Genomic DNA, 23380 nt, shown 5'->3' with positions numbered 1-23380 from the left:
AAGGAAATATCACAGGCAATCGCTCCTCAAATGTTCCCCCGGTGGTCGAAATTCTGTAATCAAGACTCATAAGAGAAACGATCTCTTTCAGAGTTTTATTCTTGAGAATCGTTTCACTTACAAGTGGGCAACAATCAATTGAATGATCGATCACGAGAAACTGATGAACTATCCAGTCTGTTATTGCTGATGAACTCACTATATTTACACAACTTCATCCGAACCCTTACAAGGTACATTTCTCTTATACCTCCAAATTAATGTTTTATGTTTGGTTGTATTTTTCCGCCCACACAAACTCATCCTTGGAAAACCACCTCTCCATGTCCGGTGGGATCAGGTCGGTTGATCCCTACATGGCCAGACAGTGGTCATCATATCTGAGGAGAGTGAGGTCGAAGAGGTTGGGTTAATAAAAAGAATGTCATCAAATATGTAGACCTATTCCCCTTGCTCCCAATGCTTCAGCCATCAAACTTTAAACTCACAGATTTGCGATTGTGCGTGTCAGACAGGTGACATAAAATTCTGAGGAAATAGTGACATGAGTTCAAAATTAGCCCAAGATGTAACTGAAATGGAAGGTGATCAGGAAACATTTCCGTCCATAAGGAATCACATTATTTCCCGACTGTCATTGCAACAGCGAGAGAATTGATGCAAGAATACCAAACAAGGCCTTCCATTGCTAATGGTGCAAAAACGGTTTGTCCATCTATACCTGCATATGTCTATGTGTGTGCACTTGTGTTTGTGTGTATACCAGAGTGCAAGCAGTGTATGTGTTTGTGTGTGAGGTTTTAGGTTAAGGAAAAAGAGCAGCACAGTGTGTGGGGCATGGTGTCTCGCTAATGAGGCTTTAGACCTGTGGGATGCGAGTCACACACACAGACAATGGTCTGGGGAACATTTAGTGTCTCCTCTCCATTCCTCACACATCATGCTGAGCCATCTTTTACTTAGTCAACGTCCTCTGTTCTCCCTTCCGCGGTGCACAGAAGATGAAAACATCTGCCTTGGTTCTGCAACACTTTATCAAAAATGTCTTCTCACTCTGAGTTTCCCTCCAACAACAGGTGAATGTCAGGCTAACAAGATGCAGATGGGAGGCGTGTTGGCCAGTCCTTATTTGTTGGTTGCCAGTGAATAACAATGTGGCTTGACACAACATAGCACAATAAACATGCTAGTATGATGTAAGGAAGGGGGGGGGGGGGGGGGGGGGGGGGGTCGAGAGAGAGAGAGAGAGAGAGAGAGAGAGAGAGAGAGCTCTAACAGGTGTCGACGAGGGCTGCCCATGGACCACACTGCGATAAGCGATACAGTCTCAGCCACTCTGAACGAGAGCGTCTGGTTTCCGTGCGCTCCTCATTTGGAATTGCGTCAAAGTGCTCTAAGAGGTATTTTCTTAATTTCCTCTAAAGTTAGCGGAATTTAAACTCTATTTTCTACCTGGGAAGAACAGAAGGGATTAGGCGCTGATTAAGAAACTCTCCTCACTTTCCTCGCGTCCCCTGCGCGCCCGTCGGCTCTCCGGTTCTCCTCTCAAAGTCCTTTAGTCCTTTTGGACATTTTGGTGGACTGAACGGATTCACAGAAACATGTTACCTGCTTTAAAAATATTCTTGCTTCATGACGAGCAGATGGTGAGTTTTTTTTGTTCATTTGTGTTTGTTTTAACTGTTTCAATTTCAACCTGAAACATGTTCATTGTGCATTGTAGATAATCTCGTATTTTATATATAGGCTCATGAGAAATACAATAAAACTAAATAAAATGGATATTATCCTTATTTCTAAAAAACATGAATCCAATCTTCATTTAAAACCCACCTTTTTATTTTGTATTTTTATCATTTGATTTGAATCATTCTTTGAATTAACCCAAACATATTACAGTTAAATAATGAAAATGCCAATAAGGACAAATCAATTAAAGGTGTCTGTGCTCTTTTTCCTCTTTTTTTTTTTCCAGATGCAGATGTAGCCGCAGTGGAGGAATCTATTAAAAGTGTTATTGGTTTCCTGCAAACGGCAAAAAAAAAAATATGTGGACAGTGACATGTGAATTGTGTCAGGAAAAAATATCTGATCTCTGAACTTTTGTCACTAGTCATGGCATTAAGTGAAACGTCCACATGAAGTGAAATCCTGAGCGTTGTAAGGAGGGGCTCGAAAGATGATTTTTCTTTGAAAAAACTTCAAATTATACTCATGCAGCGAAACACAATACAACAATATCTCCACCCCCTCCTCAATGAGCTGAATTTGACACCATCCCTCGTTTCAGCATACTTTTAATAAGCTTTGCTTCCACAACAACCCTCTCAGTGCCAGTCATGCTTTCTGTCTGATGCTGAAAAGAATAAACTGAACTGCAGGACAAAGAGAGAAGTCAAAAGAATTTGAACCAGACTTTATCAGTTAAATTGTGTTTTTTTTGTACTGTGTCACCAAAAATCGGAGAAATACAGATTTTTGTGTTTATTTCCTTGAACGCGGTGATGTAAAGTTTTCATCATTTTAATAGGCTTTAAAATATTGTGTTCTCGGTCCCTTGGACGCGTCTACCATTTTTCAAGGATCCTTCCATCCACTTGTTTCCCTTCTCGCTGGTTTCCATTTTGCGATCTGTCTCATACTTAGCGCACTGATACACAGTTTTCTTTCCACTCCTCTCCACATCCTTCTGCACCTCTTTACCCCAAACTGGTTCTCTGAGAGGCTTCATCCTGGCCGGCAATATTCCAGTCAAGGGGGAAGAGGACTTCCTGACGCTGGCCGCTTCACGGCTCAGCCGCAGGAAACGCGTCATTGGAGCTGCTGTAGGTGTGGCCATGGTTCTAATACTGTTGGTGGCCATTCCCCTGCTGGTCCATACAACCAAAGGGGGGAACGCCGAAAATGCAGGGAGCCATTTTGAAATGCTGGGGAGCTGTAGGATGGTTTGTGACCCCTATGCCACGTCTCAGCCTGGCCAGGAGCTGACAGCTGTGTCTCCACCACCCCAGGATTACTCGGGGAAGAAGCTTAAGTCTGGGTTTCGTGGGCCTCCAGGGATCCCTGGCCCTCAAGGAACACGTGGACCCCCAGGAGAGCCAGGCAAACCAGGGCCACAGGGGCCCCCAGGTCCAGGTCCTGGTGGCTATTCTCCCTCACTCTACACTCCCAAAATCGCCTTTTACGCAGGGCTGCGCAAGCAGCATGAGGGGAGTGAAATACTGAAGTTTGATGACGTGGTGACCAATGTAGGTAACTACTATGAACCCAGCACCGGCAAGTTCACCTGTCCTCTACCGGGCATCTACTTCTTCACCTACCATGTTCTAATGAGAGGTGGTGATGGGACCAGCATGTGGGCAGACCTGAAGAAGAACGGACTGGTAAGATAATGTGCATGCAATAACGTGCATGCAATAAGGTGTGTGTGTACAATAGAGCGTCTGCATGCATGTGTTTGTATGCACACACACGACCATGCGACAGATTCTTTTTTCACAGTTGACCATTCTATCGCATTCACCTCAGTAACATTGAGCTCTTCAGATTCGGAGCACATTCCACTTAGCAGGTGGCAACATGACAGCCAAAGAATGAAAGAGCAATATTTCTTCTCATTAAGGGAAATCCATGCTATACAGTCTAAAATCTCAGCTACGGATATTTGCATTCTCATACGCACTTTGGCTAAATGACAAGTGGCAGAATGCCGCCGCCGCCAAAAGGAACAGTCTAATTAGTAAATATCATGCACAGAGCTTGATTATCGCCTAAACAGAAGTGCAAAAGAGCACAGGAGAAATGTCTGTCAGTACGTGGACCAGTCAGTTTACATCTCAGCTAAATAAATAATGAATGTAAAATTGACAGTCCACTCATCCACTCGCTCATTCCCCAGACACTAATTAAAGACACATGGGCTGATGGGAGGAAGAGGAGAGGAGAGGTGGGAGGAATCACAGGGATTTCATCAGAGGACTCCAAATGCAGGAAACATTCTTCAAGTTGTTTTTTACATTCATTCATTCATCAAGGACTTCAAATGTAAATACTCTCTGCTCAGACCTTCTAGACAAGTAGTGCACCAAGGACTCTCAGGCCGTGCACACGGCCTAATATACAGGTTCATACGTACGGTGTGGTTTAATCCGGCAGTTGTAAATGAGGTTGATTTTTTATATTTAGTTTAGACTAGATTTGGTGCTGCAAAGGTGAATATGTGGCCTACCTAATGCCTCGTATTATCATGCGTCATCTTAACCCGCTCAATAGTTTTACATCTTAAATTAGATCCCATGGACTCCTGCTATACTTTCTTCTCCTTACCCCTCCCCGGCTTGTTCATTGATTCTCCATTAATTATCCTTTCACTCAACTCAATCATTTAACCTTGGTCTATCTGAAACCCGTCAGGTGGCCTTCCTAAACCGTTCCGTTGTAGAGCGCTTTCCTAACAAGGATCTAAACATACAGAGCTGCTGGTAGATGACAATAGAGAGTCTATGAAGTGTTGAGGCGTTCTTGGATATCTTTCTGCCCACTGTATGTTTTAAACACAATAAAGAAGGATTGCCGTCGCCACAATTTTGCCACCTTTCCGCTTGTGTCGTAACTTTGACACCTTAATAGATACGGCCATTTGTAACGTTGGGTTTGTTAGGCAGCCGGTTTTAGTGCACGTCTCGGACAGGTTCAGTGAGAATGAATGAAACACAAGAGACCTGACATGACATAGACATGCCGAGGCGTCCACTCTGAGACAGTAATAGTGAGGAGGAAAACAAGACAAGTGAGTTGATGGGAAGATCAGGGGTGGAGCAGAGGAAGATAGATGACTTAATGGAGGTGTGGAGACAGTGGGCTGGTAGACGAGGCATCAGGGAGGCTGGTAGTGAAGGCCGGGATGAGATCAGGCATGATGACCAATGGACACCCCCTCAACACGTCTCGGCTTGACAAGTGATCAAGGTCGGCCAGAGAAAGAGAGCAAATTGGTTTACAAACTGTATTTATGCACCAATTGCAGATAGGAAGTTTGAAGTGAAACAGCGAATTAATTAGTTCTGGATACCAATAGATTTCCTATAGGAATTGATATAACTCCTGTATCTTTGCTAATGATGTATAAATAGGCCCACTGCCTGAGCTGTTGGACTCATGTGACATGAGTGTGGTAGAGTGCGATGCAGGATCTCAGGAGGATGTGATGACTGCGGCAGCGCTTCTATGTGATTCCTAGATCCAATACCTATTACCTTCACTAAATCCCCACTCTGTGAAGCCTACCTGCTCACACTTCAATCTAACTTTCACAAATCATCGCAGAATCATGACAAGGTTTCAGAGATAGGGGATTTGGGATTGAAGAGGTTCACACTTCAGTTTCCATCCATGTTTGTAATGCGGTGGTATTCGACTTACAGTACAATTCCAAAGTAGGATGTGGATGTTTGCTCCACACTGTTCGACCCCATTCACCCCTTTCAAATGTTAAATGCATAGTTAGGAAACAGGAAGCCCACAATGCCAAATTTGATAATCCAGTTTGGACAGATGATGCATTCATACATCATTATAATACTTAATGATTGAATATTTATTTAGCCTCAGTCAAAACAAATAGTTATAGATGTTCTCCCCGATTGGTGCCACTGCTATTATAAATGTGTTTAATCAGTCTATTCCTAAATCACTGTCAAGGATGCATGAGTTGGATGCTACTTAATATTCCAGATAGGTGGCAAATGTTATTAGGACGGTCTATGCTAATGTTGGCATGCTGAATGCTATGAAGGTTGGTAATACGTCATGCGTACCTTCTTAACAACCTCTTCCTTTCTCCTCATTAACTGGTTGGTGAACTGTTCACCTACTCATTTATATTCCCATAGTGTCCCACTATGATAAATATTCTTATTACAATGTAGACAAATAGATACTAGCTCGGCTCCCATTTAATTTCTCCCTTATTTTTTTTACCAGACTCTTTTAATAGCTCAGTTAAAGGTCAAGTTATTTCACCCAGTAGTGTTAAAATGTCATCAGTTGCTGTAATGACCGGTACCTGTATTAACTTTCCCAGTGCAGAGACATGCAGAGATATGCTACAGGTGAAACATAATTAGCCTCAGAGTGAGGGAAGGTGTTAGATATATAATAGAATTTGTTCTAAGAAGGTAATTCAGACAAGATAATGTCTTTCAGTCTATAAGAGATCTAAATATAATATAAAAATGTGCCTCTGATGAAACACATAATTAAAATAAGTCAATCCCTTTCATACTGTCCAAAGGTTTTGCCATTATAGCGCAGCAGACTGCAGCCTGTAACACTGGATGGCAGGTAATAGCAATCTAAAGAACGGTGCAATGCTACAGTCTCTTGTTGCGACGTAATCCCTGGGGTCCCAAAGGAAAGGGAAAACCTATTCAATAAATATTCTATTTCCACAACATCGCCCCCCACCACCCATCACCAACTCTCCTGCCATGTGCTGGAGTCCCTTAGGTAAGTTTAACAGCTACTTTTCTATTGTCTCCACTCTAAGAGGTCAGTATATCACAGTGAATGAATCTTGTCAGTTTTATTACCAGTGGAGCACAGACCCACAGATAAAAACAAGGCTTCATATACCCCCACATCTCACCGGTCTCACAAAATAGCCTCGCTTGATCAGCCTGTTACACTAGGCCCCCTCCCCTTTCCTCAACCCCCTTGTTTTTGTCCCCCACCCTACCTTCTTTTTGTCTATCCATGTCTGTCTTCAGCGGTGCAGCTCCCCTTGTATAGACAATGACACTGCAGCTGCTCCGCACACCTCCACCAGCCCTCTCTACTCCCTCCTCCTTACCTGTGGCCCCCTCTGCTCCCAGGCGTGTTTACTGGAGGCCCTATAATGAAAGGGCGAGGCAGAGACAGAGACAGCCACAGGCAAACCCTGGGGGCCCCTGCCTCACGGCTCACAACCCTTCAAGCTCCGGGATCAGCACAGTGTGCTGCCTGGTTCACATGGATCAGGCTGTGTCCTCCAGCCGTATCCCTCTCCTCCGTCGGCTTCCTGTCCTAATCCCACCACGGCACTCTCATGCCTGTCTGTCTGGCATCTGCATTAAATGGACGGTTTGCATTATTCCTTCACGCACAGGAACATCAACTGAAGCACCAATTCACATATGGTATATTGGCAAAATGACATACATACTGACTGATGAATATTATTCTCTTGTGAGAGTTTTCAGCCGCACTTTCATGCATTAAGTCATGAGAATGTGAGAAGACCTGAGGTGGGAAAGATCTCTCTACATCTCCCTCGGTTACAATGTTTGTATAAAATAATGAGCAGGATGACATATGCCGTGTGTCAATAGGAAGTCACAACAACAGCAGAGCTGTCAGCTGCAGCCAAAGATGCAAATTTGATATTGGCTGTCACTACACATGTCAAGCAGAACAACAATATAACCTTTTCAGATGACAATGGATTGGGGTCGTTATTTGAGAGATGGTCCAGGGGGCCACGGAAGAGTAGATTATGTCCATTGTTTAGCAATATTAATTGGGCTGCCTGTGTAACACAAGAGTACACACAAGTTAAATAAATGACATGGCTCTGATTATATAACAGATCATCAACAGTCAATGTTCCTTTCAACCTATGAACTGTTCTGCATCTCGCACAGATGTGATGCTGCCCACAGACAAAGTACTCAAAACCGCTTCAGATGACATTTTTCCCAGATGACATACAAACAGACTCACAAAGTGAAAACAATACCAGCCACACATTGTCGTGGATATAAAGGATGTCAAATAACACAAGCATAGTGATCAAATAATTCAGTTGCTATATTATTGGTCAGCCTTTAAACCACAGGACGATGTAGTGTTCACACATAGTCATTTTATTTTTGTGGTCTAGGTCAGATTACCGACTATGAACTTAATGTTTTAGTTTCAATCAACTTTATTTTATTTCACTCATTTCAAAACAATAGTATATGTATATTTATATCTAGGACACAGGTGCATTGAGCATATCTACATTCCATATATCTCATACTGATTTTATATCCAGATAACCATACTTTTACACTATATAAATTAATTATATATGTGATTTTAATTAATAATATACAAGATTATTGTTGTATGAACAGGTGCACCTGCATGCACAGGCATGTCTTTCACTTCTCCACATCCCAGACAGTCTTTGTCATATCTAGACAGAGGTTACTATATCCGATTTTCACTTCCTCCATTTTTTTTTCTATTTTTTTTGTAACTTTTACTACAAGGTATTGCTACAGTGCACACTTGTACATTGCAATGATACAAGTTGAATGGCTCTGCAGTGAGTGGGGCGACCATGCTCAGTAGTTAGCAGGTCCTTCTTTCAATCTGAAGATCGGTGGTTCGAGCCCCTGCTCCGCTAATCCATGAGCAAAACACTTAATCCCAAATGGCTCCCCGTTGCTGTGTCTACGTTGTACACATGTAAATTGCTTTGGATAAAAGCGTCAGCTAAATGAAATGTAATGCAGTGAGAATTACAGCAGTTTTGGGATGCCTAAAAACACCCCTGTGGACTACAGAATCTTAAATATAAGTTGTCGTAGTGTAACAAACGCTATGGTCGTTTTTAATGTGTGGCTATTGATCTGTGGAGATCCACTTCTCTGCTCCCTTAATTCATCTGTTTTAGACCGGACAGCAACATGCTGGTCACCATTCATGACCTACAGATAGTGTCCATGAAATTGAACACAACTCCAGGGTAGATGGATAGATGGTGAACAATCTGGCTCAGTAAGACAATGGCAAAATGGATAGGTGCACAGGGATACAAGCATACTTTTTCTGTGACAGTGATTAAGGCTGTGTTGCTCAGTGATTGACTGTTTTCAAATTGATGCATGCTCATTGGGGAGAAAGAGGCCCCAGTGATGGGAATGACATGATGGTAGTTGAGTTGCAGATCATATTCGTTGCCTGTCATGGAGATGTGAGTGTCTTGTCTGGCTGCTGACATGGATTGAATGCTCCCACCGTAGTTGGACACTGAGCCAGACACAAGGCCACTGATAGCTGACATATGTCAGATGTCTGCTCCACAAGAAATATTGATAGATCGTACTTAGGAAGTTTTTAGGAATGCAACTTAGTGTACAATTATACTTTTCTATATTTCGATCTATCTATCTATCTAGATCTATATACAGACACTATTTACTTCAAGCCCTCTGTGTGTACATGCCAGTTCTAAAAAGCATGAAATAATGCAGAGCTATATGCCTGGTATATGGCAATCCAAGCATGCATGTATTTAAATGTCTACAATGAGTAAACCCAATTAAATGTGTTAACAAACAAGTAAAGATCCACTGCTGCTGTGTCAATAACACCGAACCCACACACAGCATGCAAATGTGAAACTGTCTGGCTTCGGCATCGCCACTCAATATCATGCATATTGAACTGGTCCTAGGATCACAAGCAACAGGTCAATAGCTGATGTGGATAGTGATGCTGTTTCTCGGCTGAGCTAGTTTCCCCATGGACAACTTGTTGTCCCCAATGATTTCGCTTATCTTCACGACCCAATCAGATCTCCATCCTCCATCCTTTGCTGGGAGCCTCAGCCACAGCGATCAATAACAGACAGAGTGGTTGTGTTCTCAGTCCACCTTTGGGGTCACAGGTCACAATCCCATCCATCTGTTTATCCAGCATGAATGCAGAGGTGATGTTATATTCGCCGGTGTCTCATTTGAAGGCTGTTAATAATTGATCATGACCCAGCCTAAGAAGATGATGCGATAAAGGAATGAGTTAGTGGGCTTTGCTGAGTTCCTGCAGCTGTTGAGTAAGTGGCGATGACATTTGCAAGTGTTTGTTCAGTTTCCTCCATGTTCTAATTGCCAATGCGTATGTCCTCTGTGGGTGACAGGTGAGAGCCAGCGCCATCGCTCAGGACGCTGATCAGAATTACGACTACGCATCCAACAGTGTGATCCTGCATTTGGACGTGGGTGATGAGGTGTGTGTGCAGCTGGATGGAGGGAAGGTCCACGGAGGGAACACAAACAAGTACAGCACCTTCTCCGGTTTCCTCATCTACCCGGACTGAATCTAATCCGTCCTCACGGAGAATGGACACCAACACACGCTCAAACATAATCACACTTACATGTTCGTATGCAAATCAATGCACATATACAGACATGCAGACACTCGATTGATTCCTGCATGGACAGACACACATATACACACAGTAACGCAAGCAAACACACACATACAGACATGCTGAGATTACAACGTACGACAAAAGCGCGGAGCGAGTGAAAGTCAGAAAGAAGTGGAATTAAGTTGAGTTGCGTGATTTTGAGCCAATCATCATAAGCAACTGTAATTATTGCCGCCCTTTGTGCAAATATGAATAACAGAAGATGTACAGTATAGGTGCACATAACAACTGCACGTTGCAGCTCAGAAATATCTAAAATACTATAATGTGATCCATATTAACTGACTTTGTGAGAACTAGACTATGAAAATCACTCTTAGCATAATTGTTTTTCAATGCAATAATGGTGTTGAGGTTGCCATGAATCATGATGACTTTGCTGACCTCTGACCTCTCATCATTGTGAAATATTTTTCCTGGAAGTGAATTACGGCAGTTGAAATGAAATCCCTGTTGTGGTTCACCCTGTATTTGGGACGTACTTATCAAAATAAGGCCATCTGAATAAACACAGATGTTTGACCTCTCTTTCCTGTTTCCAGCACAAAACAGGATATCGCAGCAAGACAAAACAAAACATATTACAAGGCATCGCCTTTTATGGATGGTACTTGTGTAAGATGAAGTTTGAATTGCCAAGTGCATTATTGCCAATAGTGTGTGTGTGTGTGTGTGTGTGTGTGTGTGTGTGTGTGTGTGTGTGTGTGTGTGTGTGTGTGGTCAATAGTATGAGTGGATACATTGATATTGTAATATGAGGCAGTGAAAAGTAACAGCTGCAGTGTTTAACTTACATTAAATGTTGTACAATACATTACAGGCACGTTACTGTTATTACACTGCCATACCTACTTAGTACTTTATTTTTGAGAGACCCTGTCAAAGTATTATCATACAGTATGTATCAACACTGTAATCCTGGGATGGGCTATCTGGTATGTTGAATAGACTGAGTAGACAACTGCTATTAAAAATATCTATACCTACCATGTCTGTGTTCCTGCATGTTGTTTTGCTGTGGTGAAGGTCAAGGCTGAATAAAGGCATGTATGTTCAACATAAATCGTCATAAATAAATAATAAATAAATACATGCAGGTTTTGTGGACTTGCAGCTGAGATCCAACCAGTAGTGGCTGACCACAGCCTCAGTCTGCTACAACATGGATTTCCAATATGTCTTAAGACAAAAACATTAAGAACGCTATATTGAACTCTGCTCATAATACACCCAGGAGCTACAAAATCCAGCCGATGTATACTAGTTAAATCTTACAATATAAAGTCATCAATTGTACAAACAAACCAAATTGGTTCAGTGTTTAATGGATGTGGCTTGACATTTATTAGCATTTTGACCCAAGATCATTTGTTGGCAAGACCCATCACAAGAAATAAATCCAGGGAATTTGTGAAATTGTCCTTAAATAATATTGGTACATTTCTCTCAATTCACTCTCACACACTCACACTTATCCAGCCTCTTTGAGTGAAACTATATTTCTGAATAGATATTGTATATCTACAGGGTAATGGGACATTACAAATAAACTTTAGCACTTCATAATTTGATTGCTTATTGATTCAAATTGACTTTTAATTATTGATTAATCGAACAATTATTTTCTTGATTAATTTGTTTATTGTTTGGTCAATACAATGTTGGAGAAAAAGACAAACATGTCCATGACAATTATAGTGCAAGATTGTTTTATCTGACCAACAGCCCAAACCCTTTACGAAGCTGGGGTCTGTGTATATTGATGTTTTCCATAAAATGTAATATTTTGATAAATGGTTCAAACAGATTGATTCATATTCTATTGACTACCTGACTGTTAGTTATTTTTGCCAATTTGATAATCAGTATTATCTAATATTTGAGGCATATAAAAAAAAGAAGGTATTAGGTATATAGTTTATTTTTGTATCGAATTTACTCACCATATAGCTCTTTATTTAAACTACAAAGGTGTCATACAGTTAGTCTTCATGAATTCATGAATGGTCTATAAACGGTTCTTTGGCATAACAGAACTGATGAACACTGTGTGGATTAGAACTGTGGATGTGATTTCATGATACATAATTGGGCAAAAATAATCACCTAACACTGGGTACAAATCACAACTATGTGATATAAAACTACAGGCAGTTAATGGGAATGTCCACACTATGCATTGTTTTATGGTTAATTCCACCAGTTCATTCAAGGGATCCCAATATTGCCACTTTAACAGTTCCTTAAACATGGAGAGAGAGACACATCATCTCCAAGTTGATTACTGGCAAAAAGCAAAGTGTCTAATTAGAGACGAGAGCTGACGGCATTCTAGACTTAAAGGATTTGGTGAATCTGTTGCTCCTGAGCGGAGAGCGAGGGCTGCAGCCGAGCCGTGCCTGGGCCCAGCCCCCGGCTCTCTCTACTGGCAGATTCCAGTTGAAAGTTAATTGGACGGGGAGAGGTCTGAGACAGGCTGTGCTGAGGCCCATTAGTGATTCCCCTGTCGAATGCAGAGCCACGAGGATCACAGACTCACAAATAGGAGGATTAAAATAATCAATAGCCTTGACTTCCATCGACCACACACATACACGCCGAGTAATTAGTGGACAACCTATTCAGCAGTGGACTATGACACCCTCCCGAACCAGAGCCCACACACACGAGCCGCACACTCCAATAAGCTGTGGTGCCTAATGAGAGGAAATAGTTGGGGCGGCTTGTGAGGAATATGAAGAAAAGGTCAGGAAGCCACCAAACAACCTTACTGCCCGTATCTTGGTGCTTTGTCACCGAATCATTCCTTGGACAATTTAAAGCATGGCTTGTGCCAATGTACAATGAAATATTTTTGGGATGATATTTGAGTTGGCAATGTCCCTAAACCACTAAGAGACAATATTGACTTGAGACCCAAAGCTTAAATACATGATGACCTTTAAATTCTTTATTTAGCAAAAAAAAAAAAAAGCATTAAGAGCAGATCAAGATATGCCTCTGAACAATAAATTGGGCCTTCCGAGTCGCTGATTGCAGCAGCAACACTGCCCTCTTGTGTCGATGGATGAGACAAGGCAAGTCAGAGCACACCTTATTTTATCAAATCCGATCAAAACAAACAAACTTAGTTTTCAGGAAAAACATTTATTTAAATGAAGCAAAAAAAACGGGGTGAATTAAAAACATGGGAGCCCATTTGAAATGTTTTTTTTACTTCATGATAGTATGGTTTTGAATATACCGGTTTACCGCATGATTGGAGGAACAGATTCCTCAGCCAAAAACATTCTTAGCTAATGATACAGTAGGTTGCTGACAGCTGGATACCATACATGTATATATATTTATATATTAATGTCCCATCCAACATTGACACACTAGTATCAATAATTACAGTATATCATTATCAATTTATGTCATCTTAAGTGCTGCATCTTGGAACTTTAATGCAAACAATGGAAGCATTAAGACATCTGAATGCATACAAGTTGGTCACATATGTAAATGGCTCTGCCAGCAATAGATGGGGCCATTTGTGGTATTTTTAGGGAATGTAAAGGCACTTCTTAAATCAAACAAATGTGGAAAACCAATCCATGGAAAAAGTTGGGAAGCAGGTGTTGCAGAAGCTAACTCAAAAAGGGGGTACATGTGACAGGGTAGAAAAAGTTGGATGCTCTTCGTCTTCACCCGTTCATGACCATTCTGACGAGTTCTGCAAAAGAAGAGAGACAAGAGAGACAAGCGTGAGAGTCGTGATCTAGATCCGGAGTGGGAGATGCAGCATTTGGAGGCAGATCCCCCATATTCTGTTCACCCAGACGAGAGAAGGGTTGACGACGGTACTGCGAGAAAGAGGTGAGGCAATCATCTCTATCTGCTATTTAGCCAAAGCATATGGCCATGTCTATGATCCAAGAAGAGCTGGTTAGAGAAGCCATCCTCGCTATATGCTTTCCTTTAGTTGAGAAGCAGAGAAAAGGGGAGAAGGTCAAAAGGAGCTAAGTCCAGTCAGACAGCGGCCAGCTACAAATTCAGCTTCCATAATTAGAGAGGAGTAAATAAATCAGCACAAGAGCAACTCATTGCATTTCTCTGGTTAGTAAAAAAAGGGACTGGTCCACTCCCAAAGCTGGTGGCTATATTCAAATGTAAAGAACATGTCGGCAATGTAATGAACTGTCTATTGTATCTGTTTGAAAAGAGCAGCACCTCTAACACCAACAGAGAAAAACTAATAGCGCCAATGACATGCAAATGAGATTAGAAGAGCCATCTTGTGCCCTCCACATCCATCAGCTCAAATAACGCAACAGTGGTCACCAGGCTTTCCCTGAATGAGACCAGTCACTTCCCTGTGTGTCCATCATATGCCCATATGGGGAGTTCAGACACATGCAGAGGGGCATGCGGCAGCCAAGACAGAGGGCTGTAGGAGGGACAGACAGAACAGCAGGAGGCTACACATGGGTCAGAGCCTCAGGATTAAATGAGAGGGACCACAAGGCTTTCCCACAGGCACCTACAGGTCAAATCTACTTTGCAACAGCACATTGTTCCCGTTTGCAAATTATGAAGAGCAAAACTACATCTAATAAGTGTGAGGGTGGCCTAATGGGAGTGAATTATTTAACAACTAAAATGCAGGAAAGCCTGGAGGTGCAATCTCATGGTATACCAAATGCCCGTACCGGCCCTCAGCCTGACATGATGTGGCGGACAAATGCTGTGGAGGAAGAACAGTTAACACACTGTTATGCATGGCCTCTTACAGCAGTCAATTAACCACACGTGGAAAGACACAAAAGACAGTGAACAGGACGGATACCCACATCGTAAGACTCAATCAAGCATTAGCTTACTGTAGCGACAGTAGTTAAACAAAAAAAAATAAGGTGCTTCCAGTGACTGCTTTTAGGATAGTATTTTCCCCAGGTTGACTGCTTTCAACACCACAGAAAAATTTCAGCCTGAATGCATGTTTTTTTCCAGTGGAACATCATTGAAACAGAGCAGCGGATATTGGTAATGGGGGCAACAAGTTAGGGGATTGCCAGTGAGCCCTGTCCTCAGTGAAACACAGAGGAGAGAAACTAGAATGACAGTAAAGACTGAGCTGAAATAAGAGTGTATATAAAAAGGTAGGTAGGTAAATACAATATATATATATATTTTTTTCTTCTTTCAGTGGGGTGAAATGAATGGGCAATGGTAGGGAAAACATTGTAGGTTTTACAGAAACCTGAAACTATATTTTCACATAATATTTCACATGTAAACACAGCGCACAGTAGAATGTATGTGCCGACTGCAGTTTCATTACCACATTGACTTTTTGGCAACAGGATTGCCACACACCATCGCAAATATCCCATTCTTGTGAATTTCTTTCCTCTTACCTTCATAGTTGATGCAGCCATTGGCATCTTCGTGTCCCGCCAAGAGTGTCTCAACTTCCTCCTCTGACATTTTCTCGCCTGAAAAAGAAACAATAAAACATGAATACATATTATATGAGTTATATTACTATGATTTAAAATAAGATAAAAACAGGATTTCTCAAATGGACAAGTCATAAAAGTACACAGGTAAGTAAAAGATAAATAAAAACAATGATAACACTAAAAATATACTTGCACACCTGATAATGCCAAATTAAGAACATGCAAATAATTGACTTTTGATATCCTGCATATTCAGTTTTTTAGCAAATACATTGAATTTACAAAAAATCTAAATAGTCCTCCCATTCAGTTGTCTATTCAAGGGTGATAAAAATGCAACTCGCCTAGCGTGGTGAGGACGTGACGAAGCTCTGCTCCCATTACTGTGCCGTTGCCCTCCTTGTCAAAGACACGCAGACCCTCCACAAAGTCCTCCATGGAGCCCTGGTCTTTATTCTTAGCGATGGCCTGGAACATGGGCAGGAACTGCTCAAAGTCAAGCATCTTGCAGTTCATCTCTGTAAAAAAAAAAAAATAAAAATATGAGGAAAATCTCTGAGCCTCCAAAACACACCATTGCTACAGAAAGATTATATCATAATAATATTTTTGGACAATTTGATCATCATCTATGTACATTAAAATAGATAACATCCATTACGTGTATTTGATTCCCTCTCACCCTCAGCCTTGGGGTTGCCCAGGACCTTAAGCACTTCGGCATTGACAGGGTTCTGTCCAAGGGCCCGCATGACATCACCACACTGGCTGAAGCTAATCTTGCCATCTCCTGTCCTGTCGAACAGCAAGAATGCCTCCTTAAACTCTGCAGGATACACAGACACATGACCAGTTAGGGTAGGGATATGAATTATTGTAAAAAAAATGAAGAGTTCAGCAGACATGTATGGATGAATGATATGGAGATTGTAAGAGACCTGAAAATAGATGAAATCAGAAAAGCCAGTAAATGAGAACAGGCAGACAATAAAAAGCAAAGAGTTTGACATGATCTTGTTTTCTGCTGGTAGGCAGCTACATTTAAAGTGAGCAGGCAGGACACACAGCACTACACGGACAAACCTGCGTACGTTTCATATACCACTCTAGGCAAGATAACTCTTGCTGGTCTCTCCAGGATAAAAGATGTATTAATAAATTCTACAAATCTATAGGCAGACCCAAACTCATGTTCCATGGACATGCTTTGTTCAAATGCTAAAAGTATTTTTTTACGTCTCATTACTAAAGCCATTTGAATGGGAGATTGCGATGCAACCACTAAAAAAAAACGGTGTCTCTATACACTCTGCTGTTTGACAAGGCAAACACCGGTCTAACTTCCTCAATTCAGCAAATACTGCATATCCACTTTAGTCCTCTTGTTGGTCAACTACTTTTTTACTACACCCTGACAAAAACAAGGTGAAACAACTTTACAAATGCAACAGTACACGTTCTGTCATTGTTGTTGTAGTTTGAACATGCAAACACTTGGGCATTTAGTTTCCAAAGATATCAAATATGTCTGAATATCATGAAAGCAGGTTACAATGTTAATTGTAAATGGTATTATGCCTTGAATAAAAGAACCAAAAAACACACAGGTATGGATATAGTATGTTAGATTTTCTTTAAATAACACTCTGAAGTTAATGGTTAACGTTAGGGGAATTGTAATTGAGATGGCCAAGATCATCCTAAATGCTTTAGAACTAAACAGAAGCACACACACATTTCTTGCCGATCAACATCAGATAAAAGCTTCAAACTCTTAGATTACAGTAAGCTGTGCTAACTCATGTTTAAAGTATTTAAAAAAGTTGCCTTAGATCTTAATGCTTATTTTGTGTGACCAATGATAAAAAAAAAAAGTTATTTAAAATGTAGAAAGCAGGCAAATCTCAATTGAAAAGTTGTAAAACAACTAAATATTTGACAATGAGAATTGATAAATATAAAATATTGAAAGAGTAAACTAATCGTTATATAGTAATTGTGGTTACGTTTTTAAACCAAGAAATACCACAAACTGTGCATACTTTTATAAATTCAGTCACACTTGCATAAATATAAAAACAAATAAAACGTATTTGATTAAACAATGTGAAAGTTATAAGATGTTGCAACCAATCAGTTTCAGTTAAGGTTTGTATCAATCAAGTGTCATCTTTAATATCTTGCCCATTTTAGGGTAGCAAGCAAAGCATTAATGTCAGTAGTTCTCACCGTTTTAGTTATACATATTAGCAGATTCATAAAGTGTCTATATGACAGGATGGTTTACCGTTCTAAGATCTAGTAATCAGGGAGACGTGGAGTCAGACCACACAATATCCAGGCAACATTCTGTTCCTAATGTTATGGGACAAGCTATTTCCCAAAAAGCTCAGGCAGGCACTGTTGTGGAGTTTCTTCCTGTTCTGAGGAATGCGCCTCTTCCCTTCTGGCGTGTGAGCACTTTTCCAAACACCATATTTGGTAGTAGAGGAGTGGAGCAAAGTAGGAGGAGAGCGAGTGTAGCTATAGCCCATTATGACAACTACGATTAAACAAACCAGCCCGAGGACAAACACATGCATCACTGTCTCCAGTACCTAAAAAGGGCAGGCTGGAAGATGCCTCGCTCGGAAGATAAAAGGCAAAGTTTATGGCAAACTGACAACCAGGACTGACTTCTGATAACAGATATGAGCGTTGGCTACATTTGGCTTTATAAATTCTGCTAATGCATGATTGAACACATACAAAAACAATGCAACACACGGTCAAAGCTGCTAAGTAATATAATAGTATATGCAAAATGTGCATGACTTTTGACGGACCAAACAACAGTGCAAAGCGACTCTACTTCACAGTTGGAACAGGTTAGGTTGACCCAAAAGTAACATGCAGATCACACCCTAAACACTCCGATCGAGATAGCCATCAGTTTTGTGCTGAGGCGGTCCCCCTTCACTGACTTACCATGAATCTGATCCAGGTTAAATTCAATCTGGAAAGGACAAGCAGTTGCAAGTGGAAAGTGATGAAACAGTACAGAAATTAAGAAGGATAACTGAGCCTAGAAAACACCACAGCTATGACAGGCGGGCAGAGAGCAGGGTGATAGTGGAGATACAGGGCAAAGTGTCATCCCAACCAAGCAAGAATGAAAGCATGCAAAACAAGCGAGATCTGGAAAAATGTCCCGACACAAAATTCAAACTCACCAATAATTTGATCTTCCGAGAAGTCAGACTGTTCAGAGAGAAAGTAGGCTACATGATTATGGTTCCCTTTGCTCTCCCGTACATTGCTAGCTGGGTTAACTTCAACTGCGTTTCAACATATTATTTCGGATAGTTAGATATTACTCAAACAATACATTCCGTAACATTAGATCATTCAGCAACGATTGGTATACACGCGGGTGTTTAGACGACATCAACTAGCTTGTCGTGTGAATGTTAACTTTAATCCATTTACCGTGCGAGCTAATGTTAGCTTCTCAAAAGTTACACTTCCGCTAGCAGCACCGCGAGCCAACTCCGACAATTCAACTCAACTTATCATATTTGAAAAGGCTAAACCATTTTCTTTGAGACAAGAATCTAATCAAACACGAACAATTGCAACGCTAGTCGAGTCGAGGAGAGCAAATAAAAAACCCACCATGGCTGTGTTGGCTGAGGTGTGTCCGAGGAGTCGGCAAACCAAAGAATGTGTGACGGCTCTCAGAGAAGGGCTGGGTGAGAAGGAGAAAACCTAGCAGACTATGGCAGCCGTGCGTCATGACGTAGGACGCACGACGTCCATGCACGAGGGCGAACAACCACGCTCCATATATAGGAATGGAGAGCAAGGTATATATATGCCTTGTGATACAGTGCATTAATTACATGCCTTAACGCTGCTTGAACTACTCACTTTATCATTGGGGTGACAGGTAGTACTACATGTAATACGCAACTGTATTCTTGAACTTTTTAATTACATGTAAGAGCTGAATTCACTCCTTAAAAGCTTAATGTCACCTATTCTGATCATCCTGCCTTTACATTAATAATGAACGGATTTAAATACATAAAGCCCCCCCTTCATTCATTAATACATGTTGCTTTGCTTATTGTGCTCACCTTTAATCTGAGTCCAAGGCAAGTGAGATTTTGTGACATCACAACTATTGTTAATGGGACATTGTAATTCTCCAATGCACATACAAAGTGCACTAATTAAATCAGTAAAGTAGGACACATCGTGTGTCAATTAGTTAAACGCTTTCAATATAAATAGGCTAGTGCATATTCATGGTTTCTGGGTGAAGAACTTTTCAGGTTCACTGTTTTTGTGGAAAAACCATATCAGACACAAATTATCATTCCGAGGACAGTATTTTATCTCAGAGGGGATCTTACATTTCAGCAGCCTGCCCTTAACCTTACAAAGTAAGCAGCAGTCAATGGACCCCATATGTTAAGTGATTAAGGTTTTAAAGATGTTTTAAAGAATCTTTGTTCCTTTGTGGTGTGCTTTTGACTTTGATGCATGATTGCACTGGATGACTCTTAGCAGCATGGCTAAAGCACTGTGTTTGCCCAGCAGGAGCTCTGGCCTATTGTCATGTCCGTGGTCCCACTGTGAGTAGAAGTGGATGTCTTAACATGGCCCACATATCCTTGCAGGCTAAATGGGACAGCCTCACTCCATAACATCGTGTAGTAACAGCAACACACTGTAACACTTAAAGCACTATGGAATGGCAGCAAAGCTAAACCACGAACACGGATAAAGTACATCAACACAACGTCTAATGTGGGCATATAGTTTGAGTTTCATCAACACATGAAATATATATATATATATATATAATACACACACATATATATATATATATATATATATATATATATATATATATATATATATATATATATATATATATATATATTCATGTTTTGTCTGATTGATCTCTTCCTGCCTTTGACCTGATAACACCAATAGCTTGGACTTAACAGGATTTATTTGCTCAAGGTATAATAATTTACAAAATTCCTATTTATATTTGATATTGTAATGCTAATTAAATGTGTCAACTTAATATGTACTTAATTTCCAGAGTATACAATATACATGACACAATTTCTCTTTTCTCAATCCCTTATTGCATTATATATTGTATAACATAAGCAGCCAACATGTGTCACCACAAACACATGAGACTACTATATCTGTCATGTGACAGTAAACAAAGGGCCTCAGGTTGCTCATGTTATATCTCACAAACTGTATGGGGAGGTCCATTCTTTTTGCAGCCAGTTTATAGCTTTGAAAAATGGGTCAAGTAAAACCTCTCTAAATTATTAATCAAGTGAAGAATAAAAATGTCCTTACTTTGAGTTATAAATGAGAGATGTTGTTGTCTTGTTATTTTGCTTCTTGTAACACTGCTAACATTAATAGGTGTGTAGGTCACCTTCATTGGTTGGAATCTCCTTCATGATGAAATAAATAGAACAGACTGTGGCAGAAAGCAGCCTCCTTCTCCTTAAGGAGGCCACTGACTGACATGCTCCCTTCCAGTGCCCCATTTCTTAGTTTAGCCTAGATTTAGTCTCATTCCAGATTGATGCTGACAGTTTATCAGCAGCAGTATAGACAGCTACTGGGCAACTAATTAGCATATAAACAGAACTTAATGGCAAACAAATTACTATTTTGATTTATCAGCTTGCTGCGATGACTAAACACTAGACATGGAATCATAGATGAGATGAATAGTACGGCTTTTCTAAATATAGTCATAATTTCTGAATGCCCCACATTAGCTTTGTCATAAAAAGCTTTACTGTATTACTCCACTCACCTCCAAAGCAGTGGGGTCAAATGGTGAATCCGAAGGACGCAGCATCCTCGGTTTCTGCTCTGGAGCCGGTTTTGGATCTGCAGGGAGGCAGGGGTAAGGAGGACCCAGTCTGGGTTGGGTCACTGGTGAAGGAGACTTCTTAATGGAGGATTCTCTTTTCGGAGCCATTCCTAACGTCCTGGGCAGTCAAAAACTTCAAATCTCTGCACCATCTGCTGGTATACCGGCTGCTGAGAGGAAGTATCAAGCTATGAATAAAGTGTGTCAGTTGTGCATATCCCGTGGAGCTGTGAGGAGGGGAGGAGAGAAGCAGGTTGATGATGCCGATGATGCTCAGCGACTAGTTGGATGAAGCAGAGGTGTGTGTGTGTGTGTGTGTGTGTGTGTGTGTGTGTGTGTGTGTGTGTGTGTGTGTGTGTGTGTGTGTGTGTGTGTGTGTGTGTGTGTGTGTGTGTGTGCTTGTGTGTGTGTGTGTGTGTGTGTGTGTGTGGAGGGGGGTACAATTAAAATACAATGTATTATAAAATGTATTTATACTGCACAAGTTTAAATGATTAAAGTGACCAACGTGATTGAAGTGTTTACTGCGAGCTCAGTTGGTTGTGCAGCCTGACAGCAGCAGGAAGGAAGGTCTTGCGGTAACGCTCCTTCAAACATGAATCAGCTAGTGGCTGAAGGTACTGTGCAGAGCAGCCAGAATGCCCTGCATGTTCAGACTTGTGAAGATATGGTGTAAGAGAGTCTCATGTTTTGTTTTGCATTACAACTCCGTATGCAGCTGACATATTGTTCTAGAATAAACACATTACTCTTTGTTTCTGCTCCCAGATCTATTACTCTCCTCCTCCGGTTCTCTGCAGACTTGCCCTTATGAATATTTATTTGATGATCATGCTGTTTATGACACAAACACATTTATTTTTGTCGTTTACATTTAGTCAATTGTATTAAATTTTGCTTTTCTTGAGGATTTACATGTTATGCTATGTTATACTTCCAATTCACTATATTTCAGAGGTAAATTGTTTATTTCACTCCACTATATTCATTTGTCAACTATATATAATTGCTCTGCCGATTCATATTTAAAATATAAATGATTGTATTATCATCTTTGAAGTATGATCCACAATTTCAGTCTGATTAAAGTGTATAATAAAATTGTCTAAAAAAGTTAACAACATTACAATGCTGTTTACACAGTAATGCACCTGAAACAATACATATTTAATTAACTATATTTTGCTTATAATACTTCCAGAAATAAACTTTTATTGTTTGTTTTCTATACTGGTAATGGGGTATTTTGTACATGCTATTAGTCTACTAGCTATTCCTCCCTGAGTGGTGGAAGACATTTGCCTGACAGCTTTAGCTACTTTTTAGTAAAAAAATGTTATACCCTTCCTGTCCTATAAAATCCATGGATCTCCGTGGTTTTTTCTCGATGGTGATTATTAATTTGTTTCTTTCTGATAAACTAAAGGATGAAGTGTTCCTTCATTGGTTGAGAAGATAAATAAACTATGAAAACCTATCTTGGATTGGCTGTAAAATGCATGGTCACAAAGCTGAAAACTTGGAGTGGACTTTTTAGAGATACATGCTTTTCACCACAGGGTGGCGCTACATACCTTATAGAATATAAAGCATTGCTGTAGATTTAGTATAGTATATACAAGGAGTTAAATATACCACAACCTTAAGCAGCAAAATACAATAGACACATTAATGCAGCAGTAATATAAAACCAGAAACACTGAGTATGTACAGCACGACACAGCCAAAATGAGACAGTAGTTCAGAACAGTGCCACTAGATGTCAGTGTTATACAACAGGAAGAC

The 23380-nt window shown here is 40.6% G+C and overlaps 2 protein-coding genes across 5 annotated transcripts; one reads left to right on the top strand and one right to left on the bottom strand.

The window, feature by feature from the left end:
- Positions 1–2834: 2834 nt before the first annotated feature.
- On the top strand, positions 2835–10126 carry c1ql4a (complement component 1, q subcomponent-like 4; the record flags this gene model as incomplete). Its single annotated transcript, XM_079225689.1, has 2 exons — positions 2835–3383; positions 9947–10126. The coding sequence occupies exons 1-2, from the start codon at positions 2838–2840 to the stop codon at positions 10124–10126; spliced, it is 726 nt and encodes a 241-aa protein (XP_079081815.1). The 5' UTR covers positions 2835–2837.
- Positions 10127–13171: 3045 nt separating this feature from the next.
- LOC306743131 (myosin light polypeptide 6) lies at positions 13172–21703 on the bottom strand (the record flags this gene model as incomplete). 4 transcript variants are annotated; one of them, XM_079225618.1, is made up of 7 exons in its annotated part: positions 13172–13961; positions 14938–14972; positions 15646–15723; positions 16035–16208; positions 16373–16516; positions 18903–18930; positions 19345–19406. In XM_079225618.1, 6 exons carry the CDS (start codon positions 19345–19347, stop codon positions 14944–14946), a joined length of 456 nt encoding a protein of 151 aa, XP_079081744.1. In that variant the 3' UTR covers positions 13172–13961; positions 14938–14943. The 4 variants fall into 4 exon arrangements, with proteins under 4 accessions (XP_079081744.1, XP_079081741.1, XP_079081742.1 ...); XM_079225615.1 differs by lacking the exons at positions 14938–14972; positions 19345–19406 and adding an exon at positions 21536–21703; XM_079225616.1 differs by lacking the exons at positions 14938–14972; positions 18903–18930; positions 19345–19406 and adding exons at positions 18658–18685; positions 21536–21703.
- Positions 21704–23380: the final 1677 nt, after the last annotated feature.

Source organism: Taurulus bubalis, assembly GCF_910589615.1.
Source record: "Taurulus bubalis genome assembly, chromosome: 11".
In the NCBI taxonomy this organism is placed as follows: Eukaryota; Metazoa; Chordata; class Actinopteri; order Perciformes; family Cottidae; genus Taurulus; species Taurulus bubalis.
This window is presented reverse-complemented; position numbering and strand designations above follow the sequence as displayed.